The sequence below is a fragment of the Fundulus heteroclitus genome, chromosome 10, assembly GCF_011125445.2.
Source record: "Fundulus heteroclitus isolate FHET01 chromosome 10, MU-UCD_Fhet_4.1, whole genome shotgun sequence".
NCBI classification, from domain to species: Eukaryota; Metazoa; Chordata; class Actinopteri; order Cyprinodontiformes; family Fundulidae; genus Fundulus; species Fundulus heteroclitus.
Genome location: NC_046370.1, coordinates 26,970,549 through 26,993,518, shown reverse-complemented (window position 1 = coordinate 26,993,518; position 22,970 = coordinate 26,970,549). Strand labels below are relative to the sequence as shown.

The following is a 22,970-nucleotide window of genomic DNA, read 5'->3' as shown; positions in this document are numbered from 1 at the left end:
GGATGCAGACTTTTTGGGGTTGTTGGGAACTGTTTCCCTTAATGGATGGCATGAGAATGACTGAGATGAGGTAACAACTAATCAGGGACAGCCGAGGTCATGCACGTCCCCCTTGACCTTAGCCGAAAGTTACAATTTCACTGAGATTTCCCAGGTTGAAATATATTTATTTTATATGCAGCGAAAAACAAAACAGAGCATCGCTCCGTTGTTTATACCTGCTTGTTGTTGCAGAGTCGCAGGAGGGCAGGTGTTGTATACATGGTCGTAAGACAAGAAAGCGATGAAATTGTGTTATTGTGTGCTTTCACAAATAAGTGAAAGGTTTCCTGAATATCAAATCATGTTTTAAAGAATTTCCTTTGTGTGTACAGTGATCCAGTTGATGCATAACGGATCTAAATACCATCACTGTGAGGTAAAAGCTCTCCACATCCATTTTTTGTCATTTTGGTTATCTTGTAAGAACCAACTGAATTTACAGCTGTCTGTGGTTCCATTGAGAAATATCCAGAGAAGAGTATCAAAAAAGCGTGTGACTTTGTCCATAAAAAGGAATTTTCATTATAAGTGAGAAGTTTTTAATCTTTCTGATGAAGCTGAGGTGTTGGAGGTACATGTTTCTTTCAGACAGCAATACTATGAAGGAGACATGGCCAAATGCAGTCCAAACGTTCTAAAATAGCTCGTTAAATTAGCACAGAATGGTTCCCAGGGAATCACACGCCAGTGTTAGCACCATCAGCCTGCCGGGGAGGACAGTTATGTTTCCTCCCAATGCTTACACTTTACACAACACCGGTGGAAACCCACTTCTCACTGAATGTGCATTTAAATCAGCAATAATTTTTTTTTGGAGGGAACAATTTACTTTTTTTTGCACCGTACAGACTATGACACCCTGGGCAGAAAGCAATGCCACCCACATCCAAAAATGACGCCTCTGGATGCTCATGAAGGGCTTGCATTTACCCAGTTTCTATTCACTATCATTTTAATTTCAGTTTTCTGTCAAGTAAGGGCAGAAAAAATAACATTTATTGACCAAATCTTAACAACCAGTAATTTTGACTCTTGTAAGGGAATCATTGAGCAGTTTTCAGAATGCATTCAGCAACAACAACATGCCCAGCTGATACATACACTGATAAATACACTTACAGGCTGTTTTAGGACTCAGGAGTTGTAGTGTCCAAATATTAAACTGAGTTAACATGTAAGGTTCATCAGTCTTGCAAGAGTTAATGGTAATTGCTTTTATGGATGAGATCTGAGCTCTAATACCTAAATTTCTCATTGCTGACTCATCAAACGTAGAGCAAAGGAGGATTATGGTTTCGATGCCAATTTCTTCAAAAGCTGAGAAAGATGTCAGGTCCAATACCTTCAACTTGTCTATCAAACATGCGGGTGTAGCAGCAGTATGGAAACTTTGGACCCGTTGCAGCTGGAATTTTATGAAATCCTTTTATTTAAATAAGATAAAATCATATTTTGATAAGCTGAGGTGTTTGTTTACATTATTTTTAGACGTTACTTTGTTGATCATGAGGTATTATTTAGCAAAAATTACATTTTAATTTCTTCAAAAAGCAATTATCTGGCAGAAATTATATCTTTCAAATCAAAAGCAAACTATTATATTCTTATACCTAGAATACCCTTGTGCCCAGCCCATTTTTACTCTCTTTTTCACATTAAGAAGCTGCCTAATGTCTACACAAATATTAATAAACAATATGCAGATGATGTCATCTCTGCTCCTCAAAAAAGATAGAAGCTGCTCTGATTTTAAATACTGCGTTGACTCAAATCCTGGTTAGAGAAATCATCTCATCTAATCAACATTGGAAAGACACGCTGCAGAAACAATCCACCCTGAGGTGCTCCTGGGAAACCAGGAAGATCAGGGTCCCCTTGTTCAGAAGATTCTGAAATGCAGAATTTACTTTCATCTGAAAACAGGACTTTGGACCACAGAGCAACAGTCCGGTTCCTTTTCTCCTTAGCCCAGGTAAGATGCCCGTAGCCCACGTCTAGTATTTGTCTGTGCATTGTAGCTCTATAGGCCCGCTCTACGTGCAGCTCCTCCAAATTCTTTAATAGATTTTGCTTGAGAATCCTCTTAAGATTGCTGTTCTCCCTGTCCTGGTGCCCCTTTTTCCTAGCACATATCTTCCTTCCACTCAATGTTCTGTTAATATGCTTGGATCCAGAACTCTGTGAACAACCAGCGTCTTCAGCAATGACCTTCCGTGTCTTCCCCTCCTTGTGAAGGGTGTTGATGACTGTCTTCTGGACATCCGTCCAGTCAGCAGTCTTCCCCATGATGGTGTCTCTTACTGACCCAGTCTGAGAGACCGTTTAAAGGCTCAGGAGTTCATTAGCTGATTAGAACGTGACACCTTTAGTTTCCAATAAACTTTCCTTACAGTATTCTAAATGAATTGTGAGTTTTAATGATCTATAAGCTATGATCATGAAAAATTACAAAGGCTTGGAATATATCACTCTGTGTGTAATGATTCTCTATAAGTAAGTTTCACTTTCTGAGACGACTGACAAAAATTTTTTGCACTTTTCCGGAATATCTTAATGTTTGAAGATGCACCTGTAAATACTGTGAAATGTAATCTCTGCAATTCTACACATATTAGAACCTTCTTGACTGAAGGTACGCCTTGGACTTACTGTAAGAGCCGTTAGTGAATTCAGTAAATTCATAATATGACAGACACAAGCACAGCATTGGCACTTGGGTGACTGCTGCGTTAATGTGGGTGTGTTTGTCACAAGCTCCTTAGTTCCAGTGAAAGGAACTCTTGGAGACTTGGAGAGAGTTTGGTGTGGATGGCCTTGACTGCCCTGCTTAGAGTGCTGACCTCAACCCAACAGTACATCTTTGGGATGAATTAGAGCGGAGACTGAGAGCCAGACCTTCTCCTCCAACATCAGTGTCTGACCTTACAAAGGAACTTCTTTTATGGAACATTAACCTGCCAAGGGTCAACAATTAGAAATGAGCAAAAGGCTCACCTGTGACACATTTACACGTAAAAGTTTATGCATGTTCCTAATATAATTCATTTAATTGAATCTGAGTGTTAAATGAAAAAAGGAGGATTGGAAAGCATCAGAACCAGCTGGACGAGTCGGCTTTCAGCATCACAACCCCCAGGGATAGAGCTGGAAAGAGCACTTTACTTTGCCACAAATAGCCGTTTCCTGCCATAACTGCCTGACTGGTGGCACAGCTTCCACTGCATAGTCTCTGAGCTCGGCAGCCAGAGAAATGCCTGCACCGGTTGTTCCAGCTGAAAAGGTTGAACAGGTCGCCTCTGGCCCAGGCTGATGAATGTATTTGCACCCTACCCACACAGAACCATAAGCTAGTCTAGGCATTTGCTGCTTGTAGGCTGACCTGCTGGAATTTCAGGAAGCCCAAAGGTTAACGTAGCAGCCTTCAGCTGACGCAAACTGCTGCAGGGATTTCTGATGAAAGCTAAAACGAGAGAAATAGTTTTCTAAATTAGCTCTTCTTTGGCTTTCGATAAATCCTGAATTTTAAAAATAATTGCCACATGCAAAACTCAGACTAAGCTCCATGACAAGTTAAGCTCGCTGCCATTGCAGGCCCCTGGTTGGTGAGTGAGATCACTAGCTGACTGTGGATGGAACAGGGGCTTGATGTCCTCTCACCTGGCCATGTTTTTCTTCTTTTGGGGGGGGGGGTAGTCCTGGGTGGCTGTCTCAGGCTTTCCTCTGATGCTGGTAACCTCTGCTCTCCATCACTGAGCACAACTCAGGCCTACACAACAGATTTTGCAGGGTTGCCCTGTCATTTTTTGTTTCATGTTCTTGCTGCTGGTGTTACTGTATTTTTTCTTCTGTAGTTTTATCTCTTTGCTGGCATTCTTAGAGCTTTCCCCGGCTTCCCCATTGTAGCCATAAGATGATTCTTCTCTAGCAGCTGGTTGTCTGGCTCTTAATTTTTTTCAATACATTTTGTTTGTCCCTTTTTTTTTTTTTTTTTTTTTCTTACCGTGTCCTTGTTATTCCTCTTTCCCTCGTGTTTGGCATTAGTTTGTACCCAACACCTTAATTCTAATAAAGTAAATCAATGGTTGGGCATCAATGGAGGCTGAATCGGCCTACCTTGGTAAAGCAAATATGTTTTGCATAACTACAGCAGCCAGAGTACCATTCTGCTTGCCTCCAAGCTGGACATGACAAAGGGAGGGAAAAAAATTCCCACATGCAAAACTCAGACTAAGCGTTAAAGAACTGATTGTTGCATATGATTCTAACAAAACACGTATGCTCTTAGGGTGTCGGCTTACCAATGGTTTATGGATTTCAAAAGTAGAACCGGCACTCCCTGTTTATGTCCATGAGGCAACAGCCCATCTACCTTTAAGACTGGGCTTCAAACGTTATTGATAAAGCTTAAATTTGCAGCAGTTTATCTTGAACCATGTCTGTCGTTACGTTGCTTCAGACTGGGGCTACTGGAAGACTTACCAACCACTGTTCTTTACTATTTTCTCTTGCTATTCTTTATATATGCAATAACGTTGACAATTTCTTTAACTTTGTAGAAGGTACACCCTGGTCTGGTGCTCTCCTCTCAACCCCCAGCCAGTTAAAACAGACAGTCACGTCATGTTGCACTCGCGCAAAATGAGGGATTGCTGTAAAAAAAATAAAAAAAATACCTCAATGCTTCCTGAGACCTTTTACAACTGGCTTTTCATGAATTCAATTTGACTATTGCATTGTAATTCTCATTTATTAAAACCGCACGAATGGGATTTGATGGAATAAAATCAGTCTTGTAACGTGCCTTGAGATGACACTTAAAATTTGGAGGCATACAAATAAACTGTTGTTTTGTATTGAGAATCCATATTCGCCATGAAGTTATTTTATTTTATATTTATTGTCTTTTTCTTTCACAAGAGGCAGTCCCCCCACTTACATGTAGTGTGTAGAGTATATAATGTACAGTTGTTCCCCCGTTATGTTCATGTAGTGTTAATCAAGGCTTTAGCCATTACCCGTTCAACAGTTTAACACGTCAGAATAAAGGGGCTTTTACGAGCTCTTGTTGGAGCATGAGTCTCATTACACTGTTATTACTGAGCAGAAAAACTCAGCCAGAACCGAACTGGTGCAGAAGTTACATTTAACTTGGTGATAAGATAGTTGGGGAAATCGGGTTTCAAAAATGTACATGCTCATAACGCTTGTGTGCATGTGAATTGAGTGAAAAAGCTCCACTCGCCAAACATAACCAGTCTTTGGTTATTTCATATATGGAAACTGTTAAGAATACATTTATGACTCGAGGCATAATACTGACCAAAGTAAGCCAAACAGTTTGTGTGTCCTATTTAACAAAACCTGAATATGGTGGATGGATGCTAAGTGTGTCGCCTACATTTAAATTGAGCTAGAAAATATGTCTGTTAAACAAAAAGGCTTCAGTACAATCAATCATTTCTCTATAATACAAAAGGTCAATAAATCCAACATATCAATCACCAGTTGTCATTCAACACAGCTTGTAAACAAAGTCCAAGGACAGAAATTACAATTTCTGACATTAACAAATGTATTTAAGGCTTTTACCTTATACAATGTATAAATTCAGACATGCTAAATTAAAAAGATATAACAGCAGTTTGATCAACTTATTCCCAAAGTTGAAACTCAAAGAAAGAAATCCCCCCCCACCCCAAAAGCCATATTAGGCCCAGAGAATATGGTCAAAATCAACACAAATCCTTCTACAGACAAAGCATAAGGATCCTGATACAGGCTTTTTACTTAGAAAAATAACTGATAGTACAGTTCAAACTTAACTTCACAGTATTTCATGATGCTAGAAGACACAAACTGTATTTTCATGAAAAAGAAAAAGAATAAAACCTAAACACAAATGGTCCACATCCTAGAAGAAAACAGGAGAAACACAATTTAGAGAGAAAACTCAAACGGTTTAACAAGGGAGTCTTAGGCGAGGAAAATGGACATAACTGCAAAAAAATAAAATAAAAAAAATAAAAACACTAGCCGAGAAATGTCCTCAAGTCTGTCCAGGGTTAACATGGAGGTATCGGTCAACAAACCCTTGTTCTGCACTCATCCGCTTCGTTCATAAATATCTCCCGCTCTGTTAGTTTGATCACATCGACAACAAAACAGCTAAAAAACCAAAAATATTGCAGCTCTGCAGAAATGGTGACATCTTGGTAACAACATGGTGACGCGCAGTCTGTCGTAGACAACACATTCTCCCTTTTGTTTCATTCTTACTTGAAGCTTGTGGATAAGTGATTCGTGTTGTGTTTGAGTCCTGAGTTCCACTGAGCAGCAAGTGAGATGTTTAAGCTCCAGGCTTGGTTTTTACTCAAATAACTATATATTATTATCTTTTAACCATAAATGTTGTGGTTTTGTTTTTGAACCGCAGGAGAATCGCCAGAAAAAAAAAAGAAAAAAAGAACACTGTTAAAAAGCGCCATTTAAAATACTAGTCCTGAAGCACCACTTCGAAAAGTTGTGATTTCATTCCTCTGCTGTTGTCAGATGTTGCAGATGGGAAGGGGGGGGGGGTGTCCTCTGGAATGAGAAATAAACAACAGGCGTCTTTACAGGCACTGAAACATTGGAGCTTAAATTCTAACTCACACGCCAAAGCCAAAGTCATTCGGTGGGCCGGTTACTCACAAAGTCACTGCTTGAGGCCACTGGAGCATCCGTTGAAGTCACCATTGGTTCGACCGTTTCCTAAGAAACAGGGCAAACTCTTCAAGTCTAACATTTAAATATACTTTCACAGCCTTTTCATTTCAATAAACAATTGTGAACCTAAAAGTTCTGAAGTACCTGTGTATCCATTGAGCTGTTGGAGCGCTGAATCGTTTGAGAGGGGATTATGATGCGACGAGGACGGGTGGTCCCTGCCGCCATGGCCACAGTCTGGGCGCTGACGTTTGCCCGCTAAATAGTCTTTTTCGTACCTCGAGTCCTTCATGTCAGAGTGATGCCGTTTTCGATTCTCCCCGTCTTTGCTGCTGCGGTTGGTGTGGCCTCGTCCTGAATCTGAATCACTGTCTCTGTGCCGCCTGCGCTTCTTCTTCTTCTTCCTGGTTTCAGTGCTTCTGTCTGAATCCAGGTCGGAACTTTAGGAGAGAGAGAGAAACACAGAACAATAAGCATCAACGATCAACGGTCGACCAATCAGACATGCCTAAAAAGGGGACGTGAATGACCTAGAATCACTGGGCTAAATACGTTTTTATAAAAAAAAAAAATCTTAAAAACCTCATGGCCACTACATGTATGTATCTGGAGTGGACATGGAGTGAAGAGTCCATGCAACACACCAACATAAAGAACTGCAAGCAGGCCAGTTGAAACTTAACATCCTACTCAATAATAGGAAATTATTGTCAAAGTTGTGGGAATACTTAGAAATTTTTTTTAATCTGGTCTAAACACTGATGCGTCATATTTTTACTCCAGGTTCATCATGAGAATCTTTTGAGTGGTTCTGATCAGGGGCGTAGCTACAGGTGGGCCTGGCTGGGCTTAGGTCCACCCACTTTGTATCAGGGCCCACCCAATGAGGTGGCTTTAAAAAAAAAACAAAACAAAAAAAAAAACTGTCACTTAAAATCATAAAAATCATCATAAAATAAAATTAAATGCAACGAAGCAGAATTTAGTTTTTTATTTATGCTTGTCCCAAACATGACAACAGCAAGCCTCGTGTCCTGGCTCTCAGTAAACCGTCGGTCATTCCCCTAAGAGGCTGTAATAAGCCAGACGCACGGAGACGCTGGAAACTTCACATTTGTTGAGAAACCGTCAGCATGTAAGGTGGTGCTGGATATTGTCACATGTGGCAGACGGCACTTTCCTCTGAGGGAGCACAGAGGAACAGAAGAGCACCGGATTGTTTTCGGGGTAGGCGTGCTGTGGGGCTGCGCATGAATTCAGACGCACATTCTCTATTTAGTCACACGGTAATGTCAGTGAGTGCTTTAAGGGGCATTTATAGGATCTTATAACATTGGGAGCTTCAGCCCAGACCCATAATTCCTCTCCCTCGCTCTTTAAAAAGAGCGTTAGCGTTACAGAGTCTGTCTTTTCCCCATGATGTTTATCCATTGCTCACAGCACAGAGGTGAAAAGAAGAATTGTTTCCACCCCCCTCACCACCTCAACACTGTATCACTGACAATAAATGATGGTGGGACTGGACAATCACTTCCCTAATAGACTATTGGTTTTAGCCATTTAGGCTGTGTAGAAAAGTGAGAGGCAGTGAAGCGCAGAGCTTAAAGGGCCGTGCCCATACAGAATTTGGGGCTACGATACATAAATAAGTGTTATTTCCTGTAGGCTTTAGACTAATGCTAGTGGGTTAAAGGCAAAGCAGGAGTCCATGCCTCACTGGGTCTGCATGGAGTACAAACATGAAACATCTGCTTGGAGAACAACTTCAAACTCAGACTTCGGCTTGGCACTTAGGCACCCTGAGCCATACGGGGGGAGTAATGTCTGCTCAGGGTGGAGGCTGGGATGACAACCCTGTCGCTGTGACAGGTGATGACAAAGTTTATGAAATGGAACAATTTACAAGAGCAGGAGCAGAACAGAGGAAAAGTCAGCAGCTGGATCATGCATAAAGACGCAGCGTGACAACCATATTTTCCCTTTTTAATTGTTAACTGTTAGTGTTTAATAAAGGTTTGCCATTAACTAGAAAACAGTTTTATTTGTTCTGGGCGTCTGGATTGATGAGGCGACGATAGCTGTTACTGTAGTGACATTGGGCTCAGAAACGAAAATAATAACTTTGACAGGCTTTTTTATTTGGCACGGCTGAAAAGCAATTTCTGTCTACGCCACTGTTTATGATCTAAGCTGCCAGATATCGCATTGAACCGCCCTAATCACTGAGGTGCATGGAGGACTGGAAGTAAAAAGCAGCGTGCTGCTCGGAGGACAAACATTTCCCTGCACTTGATGTGAGCAGGACTTACCTGCTGTCATGGTGCCGGTCTTTATCTTTTGACTTCTTCTTTTTCTTGCTTTTTTTATGTTTTTTTGAGCACCGTCCCTCTGAGCTGTCGTCTCGCTCCTTTCTTAGATGAGCAGCTGCCCTCCTATCACTCTGATCATCTCTCCTATGAGTTGAATCAAGATTACAGAGGCGATCCCGAGAGGGAGACACCTTGGACTTGTTTGACTCTGGAGCAGCACCAGCAGGGGAGGAACTCCGTTCTTTAGACTGGTATCCGTCCCTGTGCCACCCGTTCCTTTTGTCCTTCGTCGTCCGGGAGTCGCGGCCGTCCTGCTGCCTCCTCCAGTGACTGTGAGACTCCTGAAGATGGGGAACCCCCCTCCTCTCGTGGCTCACATCAAACCTGTGATGGTAATGGCTGTGATGGCTGTAATGGGAGGAGCGTCGGTCTCGATCGTGCTCCCAGGAGTGCAGGCCAACTCGCTCCTTGCGCCGGTCAAAGTCCCAGTCCCTGTAGCTGCGTTCGGCAGGAGGGAAACGATCCCTGTAGGAGCGATGGTGATCTCTGTAATCTCGTCTGTACCGGTGGCGATCGCTGTGACTTTCCCGCGGCGGACTCCTGTCCCTGTAGTGTCTCTCCCTGTCTCTGCTGCAGTCAGAGTGAAGTCTGTCCCTCTCCCTGTCATGGGACGACTGCCTTTCATTGCATCTAGAACCTGGACCAGGCTTGGACTGACACTGCCCTTTGTTCTCTGGATTACTTTCAGTCTGTGCTGATAGGACCATTAGTCTGCGACGAATCCTTAACTTCTTCTTCTCCTTCACTTTTGCTAAGGTTCTGAGCGGCTGCAGATATGCCGTTAGCTCTTGAAGCGCAGGCCGGGTCTGAGGATGAGGCTGACAGGTTCCCTGGACCCCCAGAATGAGCAGAGTCTCTAGATGTAGGAGACTGGGTCTTGGAAGCAGTAGCTAAGGGTGAAGCGGCAACAGTAGAGGATGATGTGTGGTGAGAAAGAGGTTCAGGCAGCATGTTAGCCCTTTCGTCAGCAGCAGGGAGGGGCTCGCCTTCGTTAGCAGCAGCAGGAACGTCCTCGGCTGAACTGGGCTGGGATGAGGCCGGGTCCTGGACCTCTTTGCTGGGAACATAAACAAACAGAGCAGGATGAGCAAAGCCTCGTGGTCCAAATGGCAGCTTTAGGAAGCAACGCAGGAGGCAACAAAAATTAACACACTGGAGAATGAACGCAAGTTTCAATAAGACACTAGACAAACTGCAGTACCTTGCAGACATTTTATGTGTGAAAATGATAAATTATATTTTACAAGTAAAAATCTACAAGGTTAAAACATGGTGGTGGCAGCATAATACTGTGGGGACAAATAATGCTACATTCTGGGTATTTCTGAAGATCGCCTGCTAGAGGCTAGAAACCACAGCAGAGTGGGACGGAGGCTCAGCTATGAGAGGGACAAAAAACCCTAAACGCAGCCAGAGCGACAACAGGAGGGTTTATCAGTGGTCTCAAACGCTCATCCTCCAGGGCCGGCGTCCTGCACCTTCTAGATGTCTCCCTGGCCCTACACGCCTGAATCAAATGGCTAAGCTGCCTCACTGGAACGCAGTCGAGCTCTGCAGAAATCTACTGACCTCATGTTGCAATCAGGGGTGTTGGAGCAGCGAAGCCGCTAATAGTTACAGGGCCCTGGCCCTCAAGGACCTGAGGCTGAGACCAGTGGTCTAGATTAATGGTGTTAGAACAAGTCAAAACCTAAATCCAATTGAAAAGCTGTGGCAGAACTAAGGCTGCAAAATATATCACAATTAAAAGCGTGTACAGTATTCCTACCACACTGGACTGCATGGAGCTCAATAATTCTTGGCAGTGGCAGACTTTTATGAAGGGGTCCTCCTAAACGTCTGCCCTGAGAGTGAAATATTCTGTAGGCTGCCACCATTTTCATGCTGCAAGACTGAGAACCAGACGGTAGCGCAACATTTCCTGTCGTCCCGCCCCAGAGATACGAGCAGAGAGGGGAGAGAAGGGGGGGGGGGCTAATGTGGTTAAAATAGCCATCCATCTCTCCTTGTTTAAGATACAGACTATAATTATCATTTTGATATAGATAAAAGCTATTATAGTATCATATTTTGTCTCAGCCATTGACACTTTGCTGTCACTGAATTTATCTAGAAAACAATTCCTAAGACTCCTAAACCCAAGGCCTCCATTTGAGAAATCTGCTTGATGCCACGCCCAAAATGAACTGAATAGATCTGTATAACTACAAGGTTTATCTTTATGGTAGCAAAATAAAGCTAAGAGTCCAGAGGTGTAGAAAATCAACACTTGCATTACTGAGAGTAAATGAAAAACAAAAAAGCACTTTGCATTTTGTAAAAGGGGTTATTCACATCTCAGCTGCACTCCAAAACATTGAGCAAACCGCAGTACAGGTAGTGACCATCAGCTGCACCGAACTGCATGCAACAAACAGAAGGATAGAAATCTTAGAGAGGTATTAATAGTGCAGACAATCTTCTAAATTAGCCATTTAGGATCCATGTGTGCCATTTGAATTTCTTAGGTTCTTTGTTTCCCTCTCCTATCTCCATCCAAGAACAATTGGTTTTATGAGTTCTTTGAGAAAACACATGAGAAAAGCTCCTCGGACGCCCTGCGTTCTGTTCATTAAATGTGGCGCTAACGCAGTCGGACATTTTTGGTTGCAATGGGCAGTTTCTCCACAGCCCAATCTGGATGCTTGACACCTGTAGGGAACCGTCAGAACCGGTGGGACAATGGGTAGCAACCATCAATCATCATGTGAAGGGTCTCAGCACCCACTTCCACTTGTTCCTCAGCTCTTCTTAATCCTGTCCGCTTCCCCTCAGTATTGTGGGTACAATGAAAAATGTGGTCGTGTTTGGTATTGCACAAATATTGTTTCTTGTTTTTTCCTCGATTCTTCAGCTCCACTTCGGCAGCTTTGCTTCATCTTTCTTCGTTCTGATCTCTCCCGCCGCTCGCTCAGGTGGGACGCTGCATTTCCAGGACATTTTATGTGCACACATGGAATAGCCCATTGTAGTATTTTGAACGAGAGGAGCAGCAGTCAATGATGCACTGGGTCATCTTTGTTGTTGTTATCGTTTTGATTGTAAATCATAATTAGGTTATTTCAAATATACATAAATAATGTAGGGCCACTGATAGGTGGGCGCCTTACTGGTGTGGCTCCTTAGTAGTAGGGGGTAACAGGCACTAAGCCTATAATGGTATGGCCATGTCTGATTTTTTGGCCAATATATTCCAAGTGTTAGAAATTTGCATTATACATGCTAATAAAATATTTAGCCGGTTGGAAAGAATCTCAGGGCAGCAGATGCTCACACCTGATACAAAATGACATTACTCCAAATGCTAAAGGTCACAGAGTATTGGACGTGCTGATGAAGAAGCAAAGGAGAGAAGAACGTGGGCATAAACCACGACTGCAATCATCATCATACCAATATCAACCAATATTATCACCATCGTAGTTCTAACATCGTGCAGTCCGAGGGAGAACATGAAAACAGCCATTCACAGATGTATTGCCGACTTTATAGAAAAATGCTCAAAGCTGGTTGAGACAAGCAGCTGGAATAGTAACCAAGGGTGTTTCTTCAAAGTATCGACTTAATGAATAATCGTCCACAGCATAACTTTTAGATTTTTGTTTAAAAAAAAGATTTGTAAAAATCATATTTCTTCAATTTTGCACCTATGCATTACTGCTTTGATCGATAAAAAAAAATGCATTAAAATAGTGTAGTCACCTACTATGACACCAGCAGCTCTCTGGTTGCATCCAGAGGTTTCTTGATTAAATGATCACACCCTGTTGGCTTATTATCTTTCATTTCTATGTTTAACTTAGTTTTTGGTGTATTGGCTGGTGAACGAAGCGCTTTTGTGTATATTTACCAAAACAAGAAGACGTGACCAGAAGTACGATATTGCACCAGAAAGCAATGAGTAAACAAGGAGAAGCAATGGAGGCGATCAGTCAGCCACGCCCAGCGGAGCAGAAAGAGGTGAAGTAACCCTGCAGCTGGCTTGGTGCTCCACCACAGCTGTCAGTTCACTGAGAGGCTTAGCAGGACGGTCCGCTGGCTCCAACAGCAGCTGCATCAAAATGTGGCCATCTTGCTTTCTGATAGTTCCTTGGTACTGCCAGCAGATGGCGCATCAATGTTTACGTTTGCTGCAAAGTCCTTTTCAGCCTCAACAAGGCTGAATAAACACCATCAGGACGAACGCTTGGTGAGTTTTATTTGAGGATGAATAGATGTTTTGTTGGTCAAAATGTGTGACTAGGTCCCTTTAAACTCGCAACACAGTGAAAGAGACAGGAGGCACTTAGTGTGAGGGACATTCCTCTTACCTTGGCTCATTATGGTCACGGCCAAGCCCATTGCCAACAGCATTCACAGATGAACTGTCCTGATTATGGATGGATACCTGGGTGCACAAAGGGACAATTACCATCAACATTAGACTAAAATAGCAGCAGAGCTGATGCACATTTTAAAGACAATGCACTGATAATTTACCTTCTCAGGTGTGTTTTCTCCATTAACTTTAGGGTGCCCGTTAAATTGCCCGTTTTGGTTTTTTATAGTAAATTCAGAGGTTGACCCGTTCAACTCACTACTGTTATGATGCACGTCTGTTTCACCGTTTGTGTTTTTAGAAGAAGAGGCACAGGCATCTCTTGTCACATTGTTCCCCTTAGTCTGAGGCCTGGCTAAGCCGCCAACATCCTGAGTGGTACAGTTCTCCTGGTCGGACTCTTCCGAAGACTCTTGACTGTACGGCACCAGGAAAGAGGATCCGTTGCCTCCAGCGGGTTGATCCCCGTTACTGCAAGACGTGCCGTTGACGTGGTGTAGCTGACGTGGAACAAAGCGAGGCTCTGAGGTAGACTGTGAGGAAGGTAAAGAGCTGGAGGAGGAGCTGCTTGCAGAGGATGGATGGCTATAAGCCGAGGAGGAGGAGGATGGTCGGTTCTGTTTGCCTTGTCCAATAAAAAATGAAAGCTTCTGCCGTTTCTCTTGGTCTGGGATCGACGTGGGTCGGCTGATTGAGTGGGAGATTGAGGATGAAGCCAGTCCATGGCTGGGTTTTCCAACCGCGCTGCTGCTGGCCTTAGAGTTGCTGGGATAGTCCCTCAGAGATCCATTGCCATTAACATGGAGGGCGCTCTGAGGGAGGAAGAACCAAACAACAGAAGATTCCGTTTGAATCTTTAATAATAACTAACGCTCAAACATCAGACAGAAAAGGAAAGTTAGCCTTACCTTGGTCATATGTGGTGGCAGCTGAGGACCTATGAAGCCGGCGGCGCCGTGGTGGATGGTGGTGTGGATGCGTGGGGTTACCACCGGCCGGGGAGAAGACTGACCTGAGAGACCTGGGTTATGGCTCAAATTGCTGTGGTCTCCAGCTTTCTTCACATCTGACGATCTGACAGCAAGAAAGTGCAGCAACAAATCTTATTTACAATTTTTACCTAACAGATAATTCCACATCCAAAACATCCATTTAAAGCCCCCTTTCCACTGCTTGTGGAGAGCTCCAGGCTTTGGTTCTAATTTATACAAATATGATTGTGATACAAATTTACCGCTGTAATTTAACTCTCCTGATGCCTTAATTTCATAGGTAAAAAGTCCTGGTCTGAGGTAGGGAGACTTAACAGATTTCCCTGCCGTTGTTAAAGGGGTGAGGTTGTATGCAACAAGCCTTTCTGTCACCAGTAAGGAGGAGAGTGGAGAAATTTATTGTTTTTATACCACTATCTTGTTAGAAAAAGTAGTTTTAAGATGTTTTTAAGCAAAAAAGTGGACCTCAAAACTTCATCAGTGCAGTCCCTTCATTAAGATTATGAGCCTTATTTTTACTCCGTTTTTGGAGCAGCAGAAATCCTCTGAGGTCTGGCTGCTCAGCTAAGCCAACAGGGGAACTGGACTTCACCTTTCCCTAACCACAGCCTTAATGGCATTTCTTGCTACCTGTTGTCTGTATGTGGCGGCTGAAAGTGGATATTAAGTGTTTCATAAAGCACTTTTCAGTAATCAGACGATTTAACGTGCTGTACATGAACAAAAAACAAACATTACAGAGACAGCGGACATCGCAGAGCCAAACATTACACTGGAATAGTAGCAGCAGGTCAAATACCGTATAAAACAAGCTGGACTACAAACTTCAGCATCAACATTTAAAGACAACTCTAAACAAATAGGTAGGTTTTATAACCGCAAGTACCAGAATATTAAAAAAAACATTATTTTTTTTGAGTGGATGTTTTTGCATTTTAAATTAATGTACTAAGGATCAAATAAAGCACTTTAAGTTTCCTTGTACAAAAAACTACACATTACCTTAGACAAGACTTATAAAGCGGGGCACAAAAAGTCAACACCTATTAGAAGCAACTAATTTTTCTGTGATTAATACAACCTGGCTTTGATCAATTTTAAATGAAACAGATACATTTTCATAAACCAGAACACTAGAAATGCCTTTTTATATTGGCTATGTGTAATTACATTTTTATACATAGATTACAAATAATGTTCATTTATTGAACAGAAAAGATTAACATCAATCCTTCAATGAGGCAGTAAGGACAACCAACACCAGATTGTCACACACTATCCAGCAGAATGTAAAGGTAATGTGTTTATTTCCAGTATTTTGATTGGACGACCTGAGCTTGAGGCCAGAGGATTTGTGCCCCACGGCTGTCTACTGGGAGCGTGTTGGGCATGCACACTGCAATTTCAGATGTTTCTTATTTAAACAAACGTTGGTGGTCCGGCCCCAACATCAAGGCGCCTCAAGAGGATTTAGCTACTGAGCTTGTCAGTTTCTGGCAGACTTAGATAAATAGACACAAATGTTTCTAACAGAATTTTATTGATAAGGGAAATCGTCTTTTTACTATATTACTATAAAGAAGCTTCACAGCGATATCTGGCGAAGCCGGGCCCCACTGGCCCCAAAGGCAGAGACACCGCAGATCATAGCAATATAAATGTAGCTCTTTAGAGAACATTGTGAGCACTGATGAACATCAACCATATTTGCTGTTTTGGTCAATAGTACAGCCAATATTGCTCCATGTACCGGCCTGCACAATCTTCAACTAACCCACCAAAATAAATGAATAGTTACCCTATTTTATCTGTTTCAATTGTAAGTCGTTCTAATTACTTCTCTAAATACATTTTTAGATGAATGTCTGGCAGTTATATCAATATTTCCTTCTCAATTTTGGGATTTTTGGAAGGGGGATTATATTATTGTGCTTCTTTTCAGCCACAATTAAAGTTTTGTTCTCCTAATTTCCAGTTTTTAACATCCGAACCCTGATGAGTCATGGTTTACTTACTTAATGTAGAAAAGGACATAGGCCTGTTGGTTGAGCACAGAGCGGATGTCGCTCACAGACACAGAGGAGTCGTTCATCTGGTACCACTGACCGTTGCTAGCCTAGAAGAAAACAGAGCTGGCAAGTTGGATCCAGTTTTGAAAATCTGTTGAAAATGTTAAATATAATAAAACGCATAAAGTTTCAGCACAAACAGAGCAAAGCTGAACTATGACTAGGTATGTTTATGGTAATATACCTCTATATGTCACACACACACACACACACGGCAAACACAGCGTTCTAGTAAATGAGAACAGAGGTTTGTAGCGTTCACCTTAATATAGCAGAAGTAATGTCCAGCGTGACAGCTGAAGCCAGAGTGGACCAGTACAGCGTACAAGCCGTAGATCTGGGGTTCTCCTTGAGACTGGGACATGAAGGGCCGCAGGTCCAGGTACTCTGGATATTTAACATCCTGGCCAAGAAAAAAAAATAAAAAAAACAATGCTGAAATTAGGAATAGAGATGGGCAAAAACTAAGAAATAAAAAGGGATGTTGACTTTCACATAATCTCAGTTCTACTAAATGATTGTCCACTATCTTATAACATGCAGGGTGACACGCAGGTTACATTTCATTGCTGTAAAGCAGCATGGACTGATGCTTCATAAAAACATCACAATGGTGTAAATGATGAATACTGTAGCTAAAAAGCAACAGAAAACATTAGCCGGCATATTTCTGTGAGAACCGGTTTATTTATCTAAAAGGGTGTTCCAATTCTATTTTTAACACCTTTGAATTATTTTATTTTGATATCTAGATGACCGATGAGACAACTATTCTTTATTATTCACATTTGTCTTTACATTCAGAAAACATGAGAGTTGTTTGAGGGATTCATGGTAATGCTTTATTGCCAGCGCCGCCGATACTTTCTGGTGTTATTCTGACGCTAAGATTTTAAAAGACCAGAACTATAACTGATAGAATATCCCGGTATCACCGTACCTTTGTGATTTTTCCTCCAGTGAAGTTTGCAAATCGTTTTAGTGAGAGGGTGAGCACATTGGGACTGCGGTGGATTGTGAATCTCTTTGAGGCCGTTACCATTTTTTTGCACCTGGAAAAAAAAAAAAAAAGAGGTTATTTTTTTAACTACCATACAGACACACAAACCTAGAAATACAGAAAGGTTTTTTTTGTCTTCCAGCATTACTTGGTGCACTTGTAGGCGTTTTCACCATCGAGCTGTTCTGGTTTGACAAATTGCTCCAGAGCTTTGGAGACACTGGGTGCCGTCTACAAGGAGAGAAAACATATATAAAAAAAAACATTTCATGGGTTCCATCTCAAAAGCAATGATGAATTATTACAGACTTGGTTGTCAAAGTTGACAAAGAATTTGGTCAAATTACCTTAATTTCCAGAGTGATATCCAGAAAAGGGTCAAATGTATCAGAAACTGATTTGCAGTTCAGACATTTCACTGAAAAAGTGAACCAATAACATCAAATTAAAATTAAGAATCCCTGACAAGGAACAACAACATGTCAACAAAACAAACCAGCCTCAATAACTTACCTCTGGACCTGAGGTACCCTCCAAATACTTGATGGATGAAAGTGGTGGCCTGCGTTTGCCTGTCCAATCTGTCACACAGAGACAGGTGGAAGTTAAATGCTGAGACCTGAAGTGTCCGTTTAATAAACAGAAGCTTAAAATGTGGCTACGGAAGTACAGCTCCACATAGATCCAAGTTTCCTGAATGTCTTCTGGACAAGTAAAGTGCTGATACGCAGCAGACCATGGTCCAGTAAGGTTCCCCATTTCGTGTTGTTTGGAAATAATTTGGAGAATTAACAACAGCAACTTCATAAACCACATGTAACTATCTGGAGTCTGAATTTACCAAAATGAACCAGCAACACAATCACATCCCAGGATTGGTACCTTGTAAATATGACAAAATAACTTTCACAAAAATGGCTCATAGGTTGGGGAAATTATAAAGGGAGTTCATAAAGTGAAATTTTAAATCTGATTTAGGTAGGTGTAATTTTACTTTTTATAATTCTTTAGGAAATGCAACAAATGTAATAGAGTAAAGAGCAGCTCTCTCTTGATGGAAATATTTAAAAGTACCCATCTGGACTCATGGTACCTTTAACAAAAATGCATTTGTAAATATTTCCTAAGACATTTCCCTCAATAGTAAAGGGAAATCTATAAATAGTGTCTTTACCTGAACACAGAATACAGCATTAATATATTTCATTTGTTTTTCATCTGATGTCTAAAAATACTGCTGCACTCTATAATTAGCCAACTAAGAGCAGGAACTCACTTGGTTCCAGGTAAGCAGGACTTTTGCATAGCGTCCACCGTGTACCGCAGGAACTCGTGTGCATCCTCCTGGCTTCCATAGCGGAAGTGCTTTGCAATTCCTGAATCCGCAAACAAAAATAATCATCCACAAGGAAGTGATTAAACAAAGCACTGAAAAGTTAAGTTTAAAGTTATATAATTTCCCTTCATGAATAAACAGGGGAGCAGTCCAACAGCGCCTCCTATCTCTCATATCAGACTGATCTGTACAATAAGTCTGAGTTTTTCCGTTTCAGCACCACAAACATCTACTTACTTTTCAGCTCATTGAGGACACCGATGGGCTTAATGACGTTCCCAGAGTTGGCAAAAACCTGAATGATGTGGTTTTGCATGGTGCACATCATACAGAACCCTGGCTCATGACCTAAATGAAGAACGCAACATTGATAAATACAACTTCATTAAAAATTAAAAATAAATCCCACCATAGCAGCCTAATTCTTGAAGAAAACCAAGTTCATTCATTTGAATCATTTTGTTCCACTAATGCAACACACTTACAGGTTTTAGAGTGCTCCCTTGACAGCATAAAGTTGGCTAACGGCGGAGTGTAGGTGAGACACTGCAGGGCTGAGTTGAGGAAGCATGTGTTCCCCATGTTCTGCAGGCCGGCCCCAATGCGGTGAACCTGGATCCACTTTAAACTGAGCCGCTCTGCAGGAAACAGGACCTTCTGAGGCGAGTCGATGCCGTCTTCGCTGCTCATCACTGGCCAAACACAACAAGAGCTAAAATCACAAACGCTTCTTTTGTTTCTAATTTTATCTCCATCCACTGACGGCATCAGAGGCTTAGGTGGCTGATTGTGCTGCTGTGCTTAAACTAGCTGGGTTATGTAACTGGATGAATGAAAGAGCAGGAGAACAAAACGCCCACAAAAAACTATTGTCACACATGGGCCAACACTGTGGAATAACATTAGCCTCATAAGCGAGTAGCTTTGGAATGATTCCTGATTAATAACACAACCTATTGTTCTTTTTTTGTACTTTTGTAAAAGCAATGCCTAGACACCCATTTCTGAAATATAGCTTTTGTACATCTGCATTAAAATAAATAAACATTGTAAGTCAGCATTTGGACTCTGACCAGGAAAACTCTTGTGTATTTGTACAGCCTGACAACGTATGTCGGCCTTGCAGCGTCTGAGTGTTCGCTCTGAGGGGGAGCCGCGTAGAATTAGACGGGAAGCTCTGGCCAGCAAACAATGAAACGTCTCGTCACCCTTCATACAGAGAGCAGCAGCAGATTGACGTCTTGTCCTGTACCTTGGTCCTTGGGACGGTCCACAGAAGGGGGGGTGCCGTTGTAGACAGCAGCACCAGGGGTCGGACCCAGGCAGCCCCCTGAAGACTTGAGCCTTGGAGAGTCGCCGGGCATGCTGGGACCCATCGCCCAGCTGCTGGAACAGCTGCCGTCCATCCCCACTTCTCCGCTGGCGAAGGATCGGGTAAATCCGACTGACTCGTGGTCAGATTTTTCTGACAGTCTGTCAACTATGGTCATTGTTCATAGCTGCAGTGGAAGAGAAACACACAACCAGAGTCAGCTTCAGAACTAACTGGGCAACTTTATAAGACCAATGTTATAGAATCAACGCTTATCTTATAGTTTTTAAAAAACAATGAAACAGTTCAGCTGTTATTGCAAAAAAATAATAATTCAGAAACAATTACATAAGATATTGATAACAAAAGAGACATAGATCCTTAACAGAACTTGTTTGTTTTTTTACTGGGAAAAAAGTAGAGTTGTACATGGAAGCTTACAACGGTTTAAAAGCTGTTCTTCAGTCTTGTGGGCAAGAGGGAGAACAAGTGCTGTCAGAAATAAGGCACGGGCCTCTGGTACGCATCTTCTTTTGTTTCCAAACAACAAAAGGAGGCTGAAGGCACACCCCTGCGGTGTTACTGTATTCAAGACGAATTTGGAGGATGTGTGGCCGGCAATCCCGACATTCCTCCATCTGGGACTAAGGCACTGGCCGGTTCCAGGTATGAAAATACAACAAACGTTTTAAAAAAAGGTTACAGTTTCAAAACTTCTACATTTTCTGCCGTGCAGCTCTTACAATTTTAATTAATTCTAAATAAGGTGCAGGAGGGGGTCAGATTTATATGGGCACAGCACAAGAAAGACTTAAACAAAATGCTTTAGACTGGTGAGTTTATAGAGTCCTCAGTTTACAATTAATGAATAGGGGGAACTAATGACCTCACTATCTGACATGCTTTCTTATTCAAGACTGCATGAGCATTTTGTATATTTTTTCCCAATCAAACTAAGACATTTTGTTTTAATCCGAGTATGCTGCAGCACAGTATTTTTTTTCCTTCGACTTTTAAATTTGGCCTTGCTGCACTCTTATTCAGTTTTTAGATATTTTTTTTTTTTACCTTTGTGTGTATCTGCATGCTTCCAAGTGCCTTTCACTTTGCTGCTGGCACACCTGAGTTTCCCCACCGTGGGACAATAAAAGGGCATTCTTTATTCCTATATATGAAAATCAAAGCGTGCGGTAAAGATAACAGAATCACTGATCAAGAATGTTTTAGCTGTGCAAAGATTTTTGCTTTTCTGTTTTAAACTAAAGCAGCTAGAGGGTATATTATTTTGACTTTGTTATAATAATTTGTGCTAATACTGTGATGCTGGTGTTTTTTGCTCACCATTATCATTTCTGCTAATAATCGCCCAGGAGGTAAACCCAGGTTGCTCTGTTTTCTGGGTCTGTCTGTGGGCTAACCGGGCTGAAGGCAACACTAAAAGCCAGCAACAAGATTCTCTCAGAGGGTCTTTTTTATTCTGGCCCAAGTCTAGAGAGCTGAATAGATTGCGCCATTGTCAAACTGCCAGTGTACAATAAACCGATGGCTCAGACAGAATGAGCTGCAGTGATTGAAGGCGTTCACTGAGCTTCTCTCCGGCGCTACGAAGTTTGAAAATAAGAGAATTAAGTCCCTTAAGGTTGGTCCTATAAGAAAAAAACTGCATTGGATATAACCTGAACACCTCTAATCCTTGAGCAGCTTTCACACTGTTCGATATTTACGCGTTCAAAACGGCGTCATTATATCCGATTAGTTCATCATATTAAAAAAAAAGAAAGAAGAGTCGAGCAGCTGGATTCAAAATCCAACTTGGCTAATTTGTGTAAAAGCATCTAGGAGGTTTGGCACATCCAAGACCGGAAAGTGAATATGAGTCTCCATTTACGTGTTCAAACTTACTAAACTTGACATATATTGCTCTTAGTGGCGCAAAGCGAGGCCCCCCTACTCCCACTGGAGTCACCCAACCCAGGAGGGAACATTTCCTTGTTAGAAGCACGTTAAACTGCAGCTGTCCCCTCCCACCTGCTCCAACAGACCGCCTCACATTGGCTAGCAGACGGTAGCGAGGCCTTTAATACGCAGCGCCTTCAAAACCGAAACAGAACACGCAGTAAGGCGAAGTCTGACCAAGAGGTGGGGCCCAGATAAAAACGCAAACATTTGAGCAAACAGTGGTAAAAGCCCGAGCCGCGACGAACAGCCGGCTACCCGCTGCCGCCGTCATAAAGGAGGCGAAGAATGGAACTCGTAGCGGCGGCACAATCCCTGCTAATGCGGCTAACGAGTAGGCTAGCTAGCAGCCACAGTTGTCGCCGAACACCAAGAGGAGTCTCGTAGCCGAGCAGCGGCGAGTTAAGAAGTTAGCGGCCAGCATTTTAAACTCTACGGGCTTTAAACCCGGTGGGCTTTAAAAACCGGCGTAATACAAAAGGTTGGGCTTCGCACCGGCGGCTGAGTACGCCGACTGCGTCGCTCTCCGACATGACAGACCGAACCGGTGTCGGGCTACTACAGCGAATCCCAGCGGTCTGGGCCAACCGGTGTACCTCAGCTTTCCTCCAGCGCTAACGTTTGACCTCATAAACAAATCAGCACTCACCTTGAGTCTGTTACGAACACCTTAATAGCGGTTTTAAAGCCATTTCTTATTTCCAGCGGGTGTCCGCCGGTGAACAATGACGTAGCTAATTGCCCCACGGCTACATCCGGGTACCTGCCATGAAACGGCGTCTGTGATAGGTCCAGACGGCACATATCCGTGAGGAACGTGTTTCGGAAATAT

At 42.4% G+C, this 22,970-nt stretch overlaps 1 protein-coding gene across 1 annotated transcript; it reads right to left on the bottom strand.

Moving 5' to 3' along the window:
• Window positions 1–4,923: 4,923 nt before the first annotated feature.
• On the bottom strand, window positions 4,924–22,950 carry usp42 (ubiquitin specific peptidase 42). The gene is given in 19 exon segments (XM_012849934.3): window positions 4,924–6,624; window positions 6,733–6,792; window positions 6,892–7,187; window positions 9,057–9,814; window positions 9,816–10,173; window positions 13,466–13,542; window positions 13,635–14,285; window positions 14,382–14,547; window positions 16,481–16,581; window positions 16,797–16,937; window positions 17,475–17,586; window positions 17,683–17,765; window positions 17,882–17,952; window positions 18,048–18,115; window positions 18,811–18,910; window positions 19,108–19,218; window positions 19,356–19,562; window positions 20,123–20,369; window positions 22,788–22,950. Coding segments are annotated over 17 exon segments (3,594 nt in total). The 5' UTR covers window positions 20,361–20,369; window positions 22,788–22,950; the 3' UTR covers window positions 4,924–6,624; window positions 6,733–6,736.
• Between the last annotated feature and the right edge of the window lie 20 nt (window positions 22,951–22,970).